At 48.8% G+C, this 17042-nt stretch overlaps 1 protein-coding gene across 3 annotated transcripts; it reads right to left on the bottom strand.

Annotated features, from left to right (window-relative positions):
- Positions 1–913: 913 nt before the first annotated feature.
- On the bottom strand, positions 914–15790 carry ENDOU (endonuclease, poly(U) specific). 3 transcript variants are annotated; one of them, XM_017853131.1, is made up of 10 exons: positions 15577–15790; positions 10959–11081; positions 9335–9400; positions 8723–8860; positions 8091–8262; positions 7501–7700; positions 4431–4544; positions 3691–3797; positions 2814–2956; positions 914–2099 (listed from the first exon to the last, which is right to left on the bottom strand). In XM_017853131.1, exons 1-10 carry the CDS (start codon positions 15629–15631, stop codon positions 1982–1984), a joined length of 1236 nt encoding a protein of 411 aa, XP_017708620.1. In that variant the 5' UTR covers positions 15632–15790; the 3' UTR covers positions 914–1981. The 3 variants fall into 3 exon arrangements, with proteins under 3 accessions (XP_017708620.1, XP_017708621.1, XP_017708622.1); XM_017853132.1 differs by lacking the exon at positions 10959–11081; XM_017853133.1 differs by lacking the exons at positions 9335–9400; positions 10959–11081.
- Positions 15791–17042: the final 1252 nt, after the last annotated feature.

Here is a 17042-nt window from a genome sequence, read left to right as displayed (position 1 = left end):
CTGTAATCCCAGCACTTTGGGAGACCGAGATGGGCGGATCACGAGGTCAGGAGATCGAGACCATCCTGGCTAATATGGTGAAACCCCGTCTCTACTAAAAAATACAAAAAAAAAAAAACTAGCTGGGCGAGGTGGCGGGCGCCTGTAGTCCCAGGTACTTGGGAGGCTGAGGCAGGAGAATGGCGTAAACCCGGGGGGCGGAGCTTGCAGTGAGCTGAGATCCGGCCACTGCACTCCAGCCTGGGCGACACAGCGAGACTCCGTCTCAAAAAAAAAGGAAATTTGCTCATATGGCCAGTAAGCAACAGAGCCTGGCTAGGTACCTGGGCAACATGACTTCAGAGCCTGTACCTGTTACCCCTGTGCTCTGCTGACTCACTGTCTTACCCGTTGACTGTGAACATCCCTGGGAAAGGGCAGGACACAGCCCTGTTTCATCCATCTGCAGTCTATAAACTTGCCAGAGGTATCCCTTCGTATCTGACCATTTTCTAGCATTGTGACTTGAGTAATCTGTTTACAGATAAGAAGTCTTTTTCTGTATCTCTTTAGCATCTCCTCTTCCCCCAGTGTAGTCAACCTCTGCAACCACAGAAGCTACATCCAGAAATGTCCTTATACTCCTATGTATGTGATCAAGGGAACTGGTTATTGGGGATGGGGACAACCAATCTCCATTTACCCCCCGCCTCACTATCTGTATGCAATGCTCCTTCCACTCTTCATGTTACAGAATTCTCTTCCCCTCTTGGCTAGAGAGACTTAGTGAGTCAACAGGGACTTCACCCAGATACTGCATTCTTCAAGCCATTCTGAAAAGACTCTAGAGCAAAAGTATCACTCCCAGCCCTGCTCCTGGGAAAAGGCAGGGAGACAGACAGTGGAGGGAGGCCGTATACAAAGAAGACACTCATTTCAAGTTTTCTTCCATGACTTTAATTGGAAATTGAACCTTCTAAACCGTAGTTCACACCTGGCTCTGTGGAACAGCATTTAGTTCTCAGTGGGGTTGGGGGACAAATGCATAATTGAGGTTAAAATAGGGAACCACAGTCTCTCTGGTCTCCTAGAGTTATTCAAATTATGCCTGCTGGATAAGCCTTAAAATAATTATGTTAATGACACCAAGCTGTGGGTTCCTTCTTTTTCTGATGCTGAATCTTCTTCCTATGAGGAGAACTCTTTCAAGAAAAACATTGGGGATCAAAATACAAGTCTGTGGCTGCACTAAGCATCCACAAGTGGGAAACTTCTTGATGCAGATACTGAGCTGGACACAAAAACACTCAGGCCTGGAGAAGGCCACCCCACCCTCAGCCCATTCACTGCACCAACCTATTACCCTTCTCCATTCAGCATTGGAGTTCTCCCCGACTCTATTCTGAGAGGATCTAACGCTGAAAAAAAAACCAAAGGCCCTTGCTTGATTACTGTGGCCTTACTTCTTTGAGGATTGCAACACAGGGCTGAGTTGTAGTTTACAGAGCTGTGTATAATAACAGCCATTATAGTAATCTTGAATTTCTATCAGCTGCTCTTCCTAAGAACAATTGAAAACACCATCACAGTAAAAATATCAGGGTTTGCCCTTTCCCCAACCCCGAAAAGAGGAAAGTGGGGAAACCCCTTCCTTTATATTAAAGGGAAGCATGAGGCCTGGGGAGGTCAAAGGACTTCTTCCTAGTTCCCCCACACATCAGGGCAGAGAGCTATGGCGGGCTCCTACCTTCTCTGCCTGGACTCTGTTTCTTAGTCTACATTGCCAAAATTCCAGAGGATAAAGGTTTGACTGTTTATCCAATTTTTCTTATTTGTACATTTTATCTCTTTCCCATGTGGGCATTTTGGGATTTAGGAATGCTTCTCATTGCTTTGAGATTTGGTGATCCCTCCCAGTCCTCTCCCTCTTCTCTCTAGTCTGGAGAAGATAGCACTTCAGTCTTGCAAGAGCCCTCATACCCCTTTCTGGCTCGAAGTTCTATTAGGCGGAAGACACTATGTAGGCTGTGGCGATGTACTTCTTGCCATTCCCGTAGGTGGACTTGTCCCAGGTATATGTCCGGATGGCTAAGGGATATCCTCCCAGGCTTAACTGGCACCTGTGGGGAAAGATCCTGAAATCAGAGGTGCTCCCCACTTCACCCTGCCTCGCCCTGGGCTGGAAGGATCAAGCCCAACCTAAGCAGAAGGGCTCCATTCTGCTTAAACAGCCTGAAAGACAGAGCTGGCACTGCTTTCTTCAGCAGCTGCCTCCAGCTCCCCATGTGCAAGGAGCCATTTCAAAATCTTTGCCTTATTTCTTGTCTTCTTAAAGAATGCTGTTCCTTATCTTTCCCAGAGCAGTATTACAAAATCCCAGATTCTAGAGGTGAAATCCTCAGAAATTAAATGTTTGCTTAGGGTTTCAGAAGTGGAAGAACTTAATGTGTCCGAATGTTAGAGAACATGAGGCCCCGTGGTTCCTAGTGGTACTTTCTGGGGCTCTAGGTTCCCCTCAGTAGCCTCAGGGCACAAATAAAGAGGCTGAGAGCCCCAGGACAACTCCATTTCTATTTCATATATTAAGGTCCTATGTAAGATTTCACTTTGAGGGGATGAGGGGAGATAGTTTTGCTGCTAAGATGAAGTTTGGCAGCCACCGAACCAATCCAAAAACTTAATTGTTCAAGCAAGAGAACTGAGGCCCAAAGCACAGATTTGTCCAAGCCCTGTCAGCTTCTTTGTGGCAGAGTCCAGGTCTCTTGACTCTGTGCTGGCTGAGGACAGCCTGCAGCCCCAGCCTGCTCCCCAGGCCTGGCTGGCCCCGTCCTTACACTTTGCCTGGCCTGGCGATGAAGCACAGGGAGTAGAGTGCAAACTCAAACTCAGGGCTGCTGCCGATGAAAGCGGAGCCTACTTCCTTATAGTAGCCATCCCAGTTGAACTGCATTGCCAGTACGTCGGGGTAAGAATCCCACTGTGGAGGGAAGGGCAGAAAAGGGGGTCTGGTGAGTGCCACAGAGTGGAGTAGAACAGGTGCCCAATGGCAACAGTCAGACAGTATTTGTTGAGGGTCCATTAGGGGCCTGTGTGAACCTTCCAGGGAGACTGGATTCTTTAAATAGAGGAGCCAGTCTGCCTTGCTAAGTTGTCTGAGCCCACCCAGACCCTCTGCCTGGAGCTGCTAGTGCACATCTACCAGGAAGGCCAAAATCACTATCCATAGGATCCATCTCTGGGTATCAAGGACATCACTGTTCCCAATGGCCCTCACACATGGAAGAGAAGGATAGTTTACTACCCCCAAATTATTTCCTGGTACCGGGCAGCAAAGGTTTCTGTCTTACAAAGTGTATGAAGTTTAGCTCAGACTAGCCAGGCTGAAATTTTCAGCCACATTCTAAGGAAACTGAGGCAGGGAGTAATTGCATATATTTGTTCTTCCCTCTGAGAATCCTCCCCAGGCTCCAGGCTCCCACCCAAATATGGTGCCTCCTGCCTCCTGTCCCTTGCAGTTAAGCCTTCACTGTTTGGAAGGGAATTCCAGTGTCCTGGCTGGCTAAACTGGCTGTCCAGCAGGTGAGGACGTCATAGTCACAATTGCCTGGGGTTGCCCCATGAGAGTCAGGCTGCGAGACAAGTCTGACTAGAATGCAGAGTGAGAGCAGGATATCTGGGCGCTGACAAGGCTTTTCCAGGTTGTGTACTCACAGGCCCATCGTAGATGTGACTGTAATAGTCAACCAGACCCTCCTTCTCCTCCAGGTAGAAGCGGATCCAGTTATGGAAGCCAGTGACCTTGCCTTTTTTGACCTCACCTATAATAAAGAGTCCAAGATGGATAACCTGGGCTCCTTCCCCACCCTCTCCTCCAGTCCCCTTTCTCCACCCCATGCCAAGGCTTCCCCCTTCTCCAGTCTCTGACTTCTAGCTGCTTGGCCCCTTGCTCTGAGCCCCCAGAGTCTCTCACAGTCCTATCTCTCACCTCAGGAAGGCACCCCTTCTGGCTCAAGCCCTTGGGAGAATCCTTCCTTCTGGTGATCCTGATGACCTCTCTCAGCCGTTACTCCAGCAGCAAGCCAGGCTTGGTGGGAGTTGTATGGGGTAGAACAGGGGGGAACAGACCATGGCCCTCTTGGGAAGCAGCTGGCCAGGCTCTGGAAGCAAAGGACTATTCAGAGGTAGGCAAACTTGCTCCCAGACACGTGTCTTGTCCTAGATGTGCCCCCTGGGGAGCCCCAGCATCTGGTCTTCTTTCCCCCTTAGGTGCTCCAGAAAAGACTGTTTCTCAGAATGGCTCCTCAGACACCCCCTCCCCCGGCCATCTGGGTGGGGGAGCATGCACGGGTCCCTCCATGCTAGCTGGCTGGACTGCTGATTAATCCATACCCAGGGCAAAACCATTCCTCTTCATCCCTCTGACTCTTTCTTTCCAAGAAAAGTGCTCCCACCTGAGAAGACATGTTCAAAGCCACTCGAGTCCCCCTCTTCATTGCCTCTTGAATAGAGCCCAAACCACATGTTCTTCAAGTCATCAGTGAACTCTTGTTCTGAACCATAGCGATCTGCAGAGAGGAACACAGAGGGTTTTGGAGAGGGGAGGCAGGGCCAGGTCCTGGGAGCGCTAAACAGAGACCTGAAGAGCTGCTTGTTACACACATCAAGAAACATGGGGGTTTAATCAACAAATGTGTTCAGCTGTTTATTCAATGATTATCTATGGGATGCCTATTTTGTGCCAGGTCTAGATCTAAAGGCTGAGGATTCAGCTGGGAATAGCGAGGACACAGTCTCTATCTATATTACATTCCAGACACAGTCTCTATCTATATTACATTCCAGTGGAGGAGTCAAATAATAAACAAGTAAACAATAAGAAATATGATTTCAAATTGGTGCTATGAAGCAGAGTAGCCCATAATGACGGGAAAGGGCTGGCACATTGGGGGCAGGAGGCAGGGGGGAGTCTTCTAGAAAGGAAGAACAGAAAGGCCTCTGTGAGAAAGTAGTACTTATCAGAGAGCTGAAGGATAAGGAACTGGCTACACAAAGAAGAACTGGGGGGAAGATTTTTCTATGTAGAGGGAACTGCAAGAGCAAAGGCTCTAGACAGACTTGAGTTTGCTGTTCAAAGAACCAAAAGAAGTCAGTGAGGCTGGAGCAGGAGGGGAGAGTGGTAGGAGAGGAGGTTTGAGAAGCAGCCAGAGGTCAGATCCTTCAAGCCATGGCAAGAACGTCAGATCTCAAGCAAATAGAAATAAAATAAAAAATATTTTAGATTTACTAATTGTTTTCTGTCCATTTAGTGCCATTTTAAGTGCTTTCAATGTTAACACTGAATCCTCACATTGAATCTTCACATAAGGTTGATACTAATTATTCCCAACTTAGGAATGAAGAAACTGAGATAGACAAAGTATGAAACTCATGCAAGATCACAGTTAATGAAAGGTGGAGACAGCGCTTGAGTCCACTCAGTCTAGCTCCAGAGACCAATCTCTTTAACAACTCTATAGCTTCTTGGTAGTGCAGAGCCACTGAAGGATTTTAAGCAGGGGAATTGTATGATAGGAGCATTTAAAAGATCACACTGGCTGTGTATGTTAAAAAGGCAATAGGGTGGTATGAGTGGAAGCAGAGAGAGACCAGTTTTGAGGCTCATGCTTTGTCCACGTAAGAAGTTGATGGGGCTTAGATAGTGGTATTAACTCCGGAGGAGGAGAGAGAAGCAGTAGGCCCAGGACATATTTTGAAGTGGGAGTGATGGACATTACATTACTGATGGAGGAGATGGGAGTAGGGAACTTTGAGGTAAAGAGAACAATTAAATCTAACTACTAGGCTTTTGGCTTGAGCATCCGGATGGGTTACGTTGCCATTTATGAAATGGGGAAGACCCAGAGAGGAGCAGGTGTGGAGGAAGAGATGGGAACCAAAAATTCTTTCTACACTAGGTTCCGTGTGAATATCAGTTAGATAGCTAAGTGGAGTTGTTGAAAAGGCCCTTGGGAAAGTTCAGGGCTGGAGATTTCAATGAAGGAACCAGCAAAGATTGACTGTTCGCTGCCCACAATTTTGTACGGTGAATACAAAAATACCAGACATATTCCTTCCTTTCAAAGACTTGAAACACATTTGGAAAACAAGACTAAATATACATAAAATAACAGAGAATGGCTTCACACACTGAATAGCTACCCTTACTGAGCGTGGACTGAGTGCCAAGCTTTCTACTGGGTGCTTTATAAGCAATCATCCTCAAAAACCCCATTTCAAAGGGAAGCCCCAGAGAGGTCAAATAAATTGCCCAGGGTCAAGTCACTAGCAAGTGGCAGAGCCAAGATTTAACCAAGTCTCTCTGACCCAAGGCTATTGTGGACGACACTCCAAACTCTGCAGAGCTGCCGAAAGCCAGAGTGAGCTGGGGCAGGTGCAGCCTTCACAAATGTGGTAGGATATGATCTATTATAGAACTTTAAGGATAAGTGGGATTTGGTCAAGGAGAGAGGCGAGGAGAGAGTGAGTAACGGGACAGCCTGGCCTTGGCATCGGAACCCTGAGTTCCAGCCCCAGCTCTGCTTCCAACTCGTTTGTGGCCTCAGATAAGTCTAGCCTGTCTGGCCTCCATTTCTCTCATTTGAAAAGCCCTTGCTCAGTCTAGACCTCCAAGATTCTCTTGTGTATTTACTACAAAGAGAACGCCAGGGGGCAGCACAGGATTGCAACTTCTTCATAGAGTCACTCCTGTGTCACTGTCACTTTACCTAAAAACAGTGTCACCAACTCTTAAGGGAGGCAGCAGCTCTGAGTCAAGGCACTCTCAGGGACAACGAGGGAAGACCCAGACAGAGCCAGCCCTCAGACAAAGCCCAGCTGCCTGGAGTTTGGGAAAGGAATCTGCAGAACACTAACAAACACAACCCCATGCCAAGAAGTCCTGCGGCCAAAATCTTTTTTGGTCTGACTCTAATGTATCTCTATCTGGAGGCTTTCCAACCACAACTCTTCCCGATAGGACTTCCCTCTCTGAACCTTTGTTGATTTTCTGATGCTGTTTCCCCAGCCAAAAGGTGGACTCAGCCAACCCGATTCCTGGACTTTAGTGCAGGAGGAGGGAGTAGAGTCAGTGGCTCTACCTGTCTGAAACATGGTGCTAACTCCGGGATCGCAGACGTGGCTGAGATGTGCCCTGGGTGGGGTTGGGATGTGAGGGGAGGCTCATGCCCGGCAGAGAACCCTGAGACTGTAGCAAAGAGTGGGCATGCATGAGGCAGTTAACATGAAGTCAAAGGTGGGGTGATTTCCAAGCCAGCCAGCCAGAGGATGTGTCAGCTCCTGGTTAGGTTCCTAACCTCTCCTTGGCTTCCCCCTGGCCTCATCCCTCATCCCTCCCAGTTGTACACTGACCTCCACAGAGTCGCCACCGCCTCCTCACCTGCCCTCCTAACCTTCCCCTCCCCCACCCACCTGGCTCCCTTCAGACAGACTCATGCACCCTGGGGCCTGGGGGTGCGCACTCACTCTGGTGATGGAGGAAGCTGTAGAGCTCCTTCATGACTGCCGTCTTCATGATCTCTCTGAGGAAGGCGTCCTGTTCGGCCAGCTCCTGGGCACTGAAGTGCTCTCCATGACCTGTCGCCCGCTGGTAGTTGTTGAGGAGGTTGATGAAGGCTGCATAGGTGGGCTTGGAGAACAGCTTCTCATTGACATAAGTGAAGAGTCTGGGGAAGGCAGGGGGAACCCCACTGAGAGCCCCAAACACGGGGCAGCAACCCCTCCAGAGACTTCTAGACAGGCCAGGGGCAGGCAGGCGAGGGCTGGCTTCAGGAGCCGAGGGGGCACTTTGGGTACTCTTGAAAGCCACAGTCAGGTCACTTTTCTTCCACCTCATGTTTTGGAAGAGCTGTTCTATCCTCAACCTAGCCAATCACAGAAACCCTCCCAACTGGATATCCACAGTCGCTCAAGATGGCTTTGTCTCTGGAGACCTATTTTTTTTTCTGCTCTCCCTTTGATCCTGCCCGACTTGAGGATAAAAGAGCTAAGGCATCAAAAAAAGCAAGGATGGGGGTGAGATTTGGGCGGTAGGAAGAGGAACTGCGGGAACTCACGGCTTTGGGCAGCGATCCCTTTGGTCTCTGGTCTCTGACGGGGAGATGCAGTTTTGGCTATTGAGAATGATATCTTCCTTCTGGGCTTTGTTGGTGTCTGCCCTGTAGATCTTCTCAGAGATGCTCTGAATCTCCTCTTTGGTTATGGCATCACTGCTGTGGGAGAAGCCCTCTGGGAGGAATTAGGAGAGGGGTGGCCTCAGAGCCAGAGGGAAGGGGGGGCGCGCAGGAAATTGTCTGTGTGCATCCCCTCCTGGGCACCTTCAAGAAGCCAGCAAGGACAGAGGGGAGCCACAGTTGGACACTCTAGTGGTAGACTTAGGGCCCAGAGCCTAAAGGACCTGTAAAATCAGCACAGGCATTGCCCACAGAATGTCCCCCCGCCCCTTCCCCCTAGGAGGAGTCTCACATTTGGGCATGCATCAGAATCACCTGGAGGCTCTGGTAGAACAGGAAAGTGAGTCCCACCTCCAGAGTTTCTGATTAAGTAGGCCCAGAGTGAAGCCCCAGAGTTTGCGTTTCTAACAAGTTCTCAGACATTGCTGTTGCTGCTGGTCCAGGGACCACACATTGAGAACCTGCTCTAGAGTCCTTCTGTCTCTACAGCTTAGCTAAGGGAGCAGAAGACTAACCGTGGTCACTACACAGGCTCTCAAAATCCTTGCAGCAGTTCCCAAACTCTTGGCAGCGGGCATTGCAGTGACATTGGTGGTGCTTGTCAAAGGCTTCGTAGCAGCGGCCCTGGCAGGAGGTGGGTGCTGAGTACAAGTCTGAGAAGAGAGGGGAGGTGTGTCCCGGGCTGACCTCTAGAGGTCGCTCTGAACGCCCCGCAGGCCGTCCCTCCCTAGCCTGGCTCTCCTGACTCTGCCCAGCAAAGATCTCCAGGGAAGGAAAACAAACAAGGCTAATTCGTGCACACCCTTCACAGTCAGGAAGTCCTTTCTGATGCCGATCTTTGCTTTCTGGCACGCTGTGTTTCTAATCTTCCCATTCTAAAAATAAAATCTCTTCCACTTCCCTCTCCAGGCCTCAGGCTCTCTTTCCTAGCTACCCTTCCCCCATAGCCCCCCCAGGCTGGCTGAGCCCCCCCAGGCTTCTTCCTGCCCAGGTTCCCAGAGTCCAACAAGCCTCTCTCATCTGGCTGAGGCCTGTGCCTGGTGCCACTGCCATGGCCGCCCCTCCTTGTCACCCTCATGTCCCTCCTGCTTTATCTTGAGGGCCCCCCTTTGGGGAGGCAGGCTCACTGCTGGCGAGGGCCTCTTCTGTCTCTTCCTCCGGCTGTGGCAATGGCTCTGACTCTTTGTGGTCCTCTGCAGGTAGATAGAAAAATAAAGTCACCAATAACCTGAGAATTCCCCTGCTGCTTGGTTTCTAGTTCTCTGCTCCCCCAGCCTCAGGGGACAAGCAAGAGCACTGGATGCAAATCCCGACCAGGGGCTGGGGTCCAAAGGACGGGCACCAAATAATGAGGATGAAAACAGAAAATGGAAGATACTTCCAATGGAAGACACATTATAGAAAACTTATAAAAAAGGAAAATAATTTCCCCAGGTGACACATCTGGATTGAAAACTCTGATTTTGGTGATGAAAACTCTGATTTAACAAAAGTTGACAGATGGATAGCGCCTTGATGCTGTCCTAGGGACAAGGCCCTCACTTAGGAACATCCTGTACCTAGAAAAACTTCTCATCAGAGTTCAGGGTAAATTCTCAGGGCCTCAAGGAATAAGAGCTGTTTCCTGAGATTCCAATGTCCCTTCTTTCTTTGCCCCACTTGGATATGCCCACAAAGACTGTGTCTATGGAAAGGGCATGTTCAGAAAAGCACATTCCTATTGCTGCCCCACTCCCTTCACCTGCAAGCTGAGTGATTGTAGCTCAGCTCTGGGCAGAGAAGGGTGGACTTGAGGTTGGCCGTGGTGTGGCAGGGAGAAATGTTCCTGGGAGCTCTGAGTTCCTCTCTCATCACACAGTGGAATAATACCCCCCCCAATCCCCTCCACACACCCAACAAACAATACTGTGACAAAGTGATTCAGAATCTACTAGTGAGTTTGCTGGAAAGTTATTACCATCAGAACTACCAGTCAGGTTATTCTTCAGTCAGCAAACATCTTCTGATCACTTACTATGTGTCAGGCTGTGTTCTAAGTGCTGGCAATCCATGCACTCTGACTCCCAGTTTTGAAAACATACTCACTGAAACCACGTTAGGTAATGATGCCACAAAGCAGAAGAGCGTTAATCTGGGATTTGACAACATTGGAAGCACCTAAACAATTTGATTATTCATGCACTATTTTTTTCAAGTATTCATTTAAAACTATGCAGTTAAAGGTGGTGCGTATCCTGTTCTAATTGGTAGGCTGGAAATGACGGTATGGAGATGTTGTCCCATGTGGTCCCTTCACTAGAGGAAGAGTGGTATGAATCATGTCCGTCATTGTGATGACACCATGCAGTCTTCCTGGTGGTACACGAGTTGTGAGAGTTTGCTACCATTTTTACATTTTTGTGATTTAAAGTGTTGAATAACAATTAGTAATGTCATACATACTAAAGTATTATTTTTATCATTTTACCCTTTTTTAGAATTTGGTACTTAAACTTTCAAGATATTGTTAATACTAGTAGTTCAGACAGAATTCTAGGTAAATGACATCTACTGTATTTTAAGTTGGAGACATCCTAGAAAACCTGAGAAAAGTGGTGGCCAAAGTCTTGACCCTGCCTCTGTCTCTCGGTGCTTTCTGTCCAGACCTTTAGAGCCCCTGTCAGCTCTGAACGCTGCTCTGGCCTGCTGGACACCCAGACCAATGGCCCCTTAGACAGGCTGGACGTGCCTTTGTCTCACAAGGAGGCTTACCAGTACACAGATGTTCGTAGTCTTCGCAGCAGTTCCCATGCCGGAGACACCGGTGGTCACACTGGCAGGCAGCGTCCCGGTTAAATTTCTCATTACATCGAGATGCACAGGATTCCATTTTTCCTATAGGCAGTAAAGGTCACAAACTCAGCTCTGTGGAGACCCTGTTCTCCTCCCCAAGGTGCCTCCCACAGGAGGGTTCACAGATCAGGACAGGAGTGTACCTGGCAGGGAAGGGCATTACTCTTTGCAAGGGAGAAGTACATCCACAGCCTCCCGTGCACAACATAAGCCTCCTCCCCACCGCCCAACACCCACCAAATATTTCAAGGCTCATCAAAGAGATCAGGATCACAAACCCAAATGCCTATTTGGGTTAGGCCCAGAACATAAACAAGTAAAGAAGCAGGGTCTGAGGCAGTAGGAGAAAAGGAGACCGTGACAAACTTGAGATCAATGCTCCATCTGAAATTCGCAGCTGATGCTCAGCTCCAGCTGATTGTTGCCATGTTGGGATGTGGGCTCAGTGTTGCCAGAGCCTCCCATTTTTTTTTTTTTCAAGATAAATCTTCATTTTGGTGTGAAATTTTCCAACCATGTAAAACTTTAAGCATGCCAAAGAAATAGGTCTGTGAACTGGGTGTAGCCCACAGGCCCACTTCACCTATCATGTAGATGCTGCCCCAGGGATGTCCCCTGCCTTCTGACCTTCCCCTGGCTCTTATCCCATCCCTGTTATGTTCTTTGCTTCTTTGCTCTTCTCTCCCCTTCATTCATCTGTCTTCTCTGTACCCTCTTTCCCCCTGTGTCACATCTTTCTGTTCTTTCCCATCTTTGGAGTACATTCAGATTAATTTATGCTCAGGGTGGGGAATGAGGTGGGTACGGGTGAGAATTGGGCTCTGGCCTAGCATTCTATTGTGTAACCACAGACCACATCCCCCACTGCAGCCAAATGGTTTGCAGAAGCAAGGTTTTGGTTGCAAGGGACATAAGACAAGACATTTTGAAGGAAAAGTGGAAACCCACTATCCACTCTGGGCTCTAAGGGTGATAAGAGTCTTTGTTCGATTTGAGGTTCCTGAGGTTTGGATTTCATGAACACTGGGTTCAGAGGTCATACTGTGGGTTACAGAGAATGTCAAGATCAGAGTCAGAGTTACCATCGGCATCAGAATTTGTATCAGTGAGGAAACTGAAACCTAATTTGGACCAGGGTTGGGGTTAGTTAGGTTAAGAACTACAGTTAGGATTTGGGCTTGAGTTAAATTAGTTGATAAATTAACAATTTTGTATTCATATTCGGGTAAGGAACAGGAATAGACTTAAGATAACATTCGGGGTTGAGGATTCAGGATGAGAAAAGATGAATAATCTCTGTTTTGTTTGAGGGCTTGGTTCTGGTTATGATTCAACAGAGGTATAGTGTCTTAATTTAAGCCTGGAGTGGGTTAGAGCTCAAATATTAGGGGTTGGGTTTAGTTACCAGTCCCTAGTATTGGATTCTGGGATTAGGGTTGATACTGTGTCTAATGAGGGACGGCATAGCAGAGAGGGTAAGAACCTAGACTCTGGCGCCAAACTGCTTGAGGCTGGAATTCTGGTTCTACTGCTTTCTAGCTATGTGATCTTGGGCAAGTTATTTAAACTTCTGTGCCTTGGTTTTCTTATCTGTAAAAGTGGGATGATAATGGAGCCTATCTCATAGAATATTTATAAGAATTAAATGAGTTAATATGTGTAAAGCACTTAGGACAGCAAGTGACACATAGTAGTACTATAGAAGTATTTGTTAGGTGAATAAATGGTGGCAATATTTCTTGCCCGTCTTCCAAGTGACAAGTGTTCAGACTAGGTGGAGAAGTCTTCCCTGTGTGGTGGCCCTATTGACACACTTAATCTAGCTGACATTCTCCCAGGGTTTCAACAGGGCCATCCCTTGGGCTGGGTTGTCAGCACATCTGTGTTGCTGGTTTCCTGGCTGACTTCATCACTACAGGTCTGTATTCTTTACATTAGAGAGGCATCGGGTCAAGGTTAACCCAGGTCTTCAGACAACTTCACATTGTCAGGCCTCCAAGATGGCCAGGAAGGCAGGTTTCCAGTTCCTAAAAGAGACCAGGCCCAAGGCCACTTGTTCCTTCAAGCCCTCAGGAACTCCTCTTGAATGTTAAATGATGCTCCCTTGGAGCTTGAATGCGAAGATCTTAAGGAGAAATTTTCAGCCCATCAGCTCCCTACTCAGTCAGCCTGGCAGTACACCCAGAATCCAAAGGGAGAGAATTCAGGCAAATCAGGGCAATGTTTTTAATGGGCCAAATCAGAGTCCAGGGAAAGAATTCACTTCATTCCAGCAGCTGGCACCAGTTGAGAAGGGTTGCAAGCGAGCAGTCAGCTGGACGTGCAGGAGAGCACCCCCGCCGGCCCAAGCTGAGTGGGCTTTTTCATCTCTGCTCAAAAACTTTGTCTCCAGCAAGAGCCCCATGCCAGCACTTTCTCACATTTCTCTGTGCACTTGGTCTGCTTCAAGGTGACCTTGGGATTTGACAGTGGAGGGCAGGGGTGGGAGGAACTTTTCCTCACAGGCACTTTGCTGTGACGTTCTGGGGACACTCTGATGAGTAACTAGTCACCCTAACTCACTCCAGCACCCCCACACTGCGCCATTGACACCAATACTCTGAGTAAGCCTTGCTCCCCAAGCCAGGTGCCTGAATCACTGCTCTAGTAACCTGTGCCTCTTGTTCCTCTGCCTCACCTCTCTGACTCTCTGCCTCTCTTCATTTGAGCCTTTCCTCTCTTGGGTTCAGATTCTTCCTCCGTTCCCTATGAAATGATCAATTTCTCTGCACTTTCTAAGACTTCAATATGCCAGAACAGCCACTCCCTATCCATACTGGCCATCAAGAAAGCTTGGTCCCAAGCCTGGGTGGACACAGTGTCCCTGTACACTGGCGCTCAGTCCCTCTGATGACTGGGACATTCTACATGTCTGTACCTCTCAGAAGGCCCCGGATGCTGTTTCCATGGAGACCAAGTCAACCAAGAAGCCTCACCCCTTTTACTAGCTTCCTGCCTCCATTCACAACCAAAAAAATCAACCAAGGTTCTCCACAAATACCCAGCTCATAAAGGAGAACCTGAGGCTGTCAGTGATTCCCCGTGTGATTCATATTCTTGCCTCTCAGTTCTGAGATGTTGGGATAGTATCAACAAGTGCAGAGCCTCTTCCCTGCCACCATAGGAGGCCTCACACACTTGACCTCACTTCCCATCCATCCCACAGACGAAGCAGATACTGCCCTCCGACCCAGCAGCAAGAGCTCCACCTGTACTTCTAAAGCTACTGCTACCTCTGCCCTCAGGGATGTCCCCCCAGGGACCAAATGTCCAGAGTTGCTCTCCTTCCCTAAGGCTGGGATATGCCAAGCCTGCTGGCCACCCCTCCACATTAAGCCCCCCCCAGGTTCCACCTTCCTCCCCACCAACAGGGCTGAGGCCGGTGGCTCCCAGGCCCACCCTCATGCTCCCCACTCCCTCTCCACAGTAGGGCCCAGGCAGAGCTGGTTCCTGGTAAGGTGCACTATCTCATCCACAGTTGGGAGGTACAACTTCTTCTTCCAAGGCTTTTCCATTTAAAAATCCCATTAGGGGTCTCCTTTCCACAACCCCATTGGAAATGACCCCAAGTGGAAGTTTGTCCCAAGAATATTTATAGTCATAATCATAGCGAATTTCCAATTCACTGAGATCTCACTTTGCACCAGGTGCTTCTCATACATTATCTCATTTAATCCTTTCCACAGTCCCATACAGGAGTGACCCAGTGGAAGGATTGTTTCTCCTGTGGGCAGAGGAGGATTCTCCCCACACTCCTCAGCTCAGCCCCTCCCTTGGCAGTCCTTCCCACCCACCCACTAGCTACCAAGTAACACATCAGCACCAGCATTTTGCACAGTTACTAAACAGGAACATGGTCCTGTTCCTCTGCCAGTCCCATCCCCTGGACCTCTTATAACTGTGGGCCAGGTCCCTTCTCTATTCTTTGATCCCCCTAACACTGCAACAGAGATCCATTCCTCTGACCCCTGTAGAGCCCAGATAGGACGTGGCCCACCTCCTGGTTAAGGATCCTTCCAGTTTCCTCCTAAGCCTGCCCACCTCCTAAGGCCCTACACAAAGTAAGATCACACCCTAGTCAACCTCACCTGTCACCGGGCAGTGGAAGGAGTGACCAAGGGCAGCCAGGCCACTGGACCCCATGGAACCCAGCCCTAGCTTTATACCATACAGTGGCCCCAGACAACAAAATCTTGGGGAGATCAAAAGTCAGGCTGGACTAAGGGATGTTTGGGGCTGATCCTCCAAGGTATCAAGAAGGGACTTCCATGAAATCAGACCATCAGCCCTGCAACTCTCTCCACATAGTCCAGTCCATTCCAGGAACAACACCTGCACCCTCAGACAAGGACAACCCAAAAGAGTTCTGAGGGTTTAGGACAGAGCTTACCCTCCCTTGTCCCACAGCCCTGCCCTCTACCAAGTTCCCCAATTATCTGCTTCTTTAGGCAAGATCCCGCCCCGCCAGCAATCCCATGCCCGCCAGATAGTGACTTACCAGCCCAGGCCAGGCCGCACAGCACGGCCAATACCAGGGGGATGCAGGCCCTCATGGTGCCCAGTTGGAGGCCAAAAAGGGAGTGGCTGTTGTACTTTCACTAGAGTCAGATGAATGCCACGGCTCTCAAATGAGCCTTATTCCTCAAGCTGATCCTTTTAAAGACACCAGGACTTGTGGAGCTGGTGTCTCCAGATCCTTTCAGGAAGAAAAATGGGAGGGAGGAACCCTAGATGGATAGGAGGTGGGGCCCTACAGCTGTTTGAAGCCTGAGGGAAGGTGACTAAGCAGGTAGGTAATGCCAGATGTTGAGAACAGGTAATGCTAGCTGTTTGCAGCTTAAAAAATAGGTCATGCAGGCAGGCACACCAAGATGGGTCCAGTTTGGGGGGTTCTTTGTCCAAATTAGGGACATCCATGGGCTGATCTCTGGGTGATCCCCACCAAACAGACACCTACTTCCAAGTCTCAGACCTGACTCTCCAAGGGGCCACAGGTTGGATTCATCTTCAAATTCCTGGTGCTTAGCATGACACTGGCACACAGTAAGGTGATTGGTCCAAGTTTGACAAGCAGTTTAAGTGCCCAAGCAAGGGTTGGGGTCATTGGACAGAGACATATAGGATGTGTCTGTCAGAACCAGGGCTATTCTTATTACCACCAAGCCCAGCATAGCTAAATCAGCCACATGTAGCTGCGCATGGCTAAATCACCCTAAAATATTATGCAAATGACTCTTATTGAGTCAGCCTCAGGGGTTTAAATGTTTCAGATTCCTTATGAGGCAGGGGAGGGGCAAGAGGCCTCTTAAAGGCAACTGAAGACCCACTCTTCTTCCCCTGGGAGCCCAGGGTTTCGCTCCCTTCACCCCCACTTACACTCCTCTCCTCAAGAACTCCTCCCCAGTGAGGTTCTTTTGTTTCCAAGTCCAAAAGAAGAGGAACAGCTCCCCGTGACTGTCAAGTTTTCCACGATAATAAAGGTAAAATCTGCAAAGTATGATGCCCTTGCCAGAAAGAGCACTACATGGGGATTCTCAACCCTCTCAGAAAAGAAAATATCATATACAAAGGCAAAACTGGTGAAGAGTGGAGGCCACTCTATCAGTGATTTTTTTCTGGAGGTTGGGAGTGGAGCACGTCTTCATCCAGTGTGCTTTAACAGGAGAAGTTCCTTCCTCTCGCTGGTCTTCAGCTTTCTCATCTGAAATGATGGGTTTGGATCTGACAATCCCTTCCAGGTTATCAGATTTTAATCTCGAGGTTTCCTGCCCACGTGCCAGGTTGAACAGTTGCTGGTGGGTTTAAGAGAATCCCCCAACCTGTTGCTGTGTAGAGAGGAGTCCAAACGCAGGGACTCAGGGGTAGAGAGAAGGACAAGCCTAGGACAAGCAACCTTTGCAAAGGCTCACACCGTAAGTGATATATATCTATCTATATATATATATATATATTTTTTTTTTTTTT

Source organism: Rhinopithecus bieti, unplaced genomic scaffold, assembly GCF_001698545.2.
Source record: "Rhinopithecus bieti isolate Rb0 unplaced genomic scaffold, ASM169854v2 scaffold_36869, whole genome shotgun sequence".
Lineage (NCBI taxonomy): Eukaryota > Metazoa > Chordata > Mammalia > Primates > Cercopithecidae > Rhinopithecus > Rhinopithecus bieti.
Note: the sequence above shows the minus strand (reverse complement) of the source record. Positions and strands in the feature narration are given on the sequence as shown.

Coding starts and splice junctions, on each gene's coding strand:
- ENDOU (XM_017853131.1), bottom strand. CDS start 15,631: ATGAGGGCCTGCATCCCCCTGGTATTGGCCGTGCTGTGCGGCCTGGCC. Junction 8,263..8,722: donor GAGCCTGTGTAGTGACCACG/GTTAGTCTTCTG, acceptor AATTCCTCCCAG/AGGGCTTCTCCCACAGCAGT. Junction 2,957..3,690: donor GTCACATCTACGATGGGCCT/GTGAGTACACAA, acceptor TTCCCTCCACAG/TGGGATTCTTACCCCGACGT.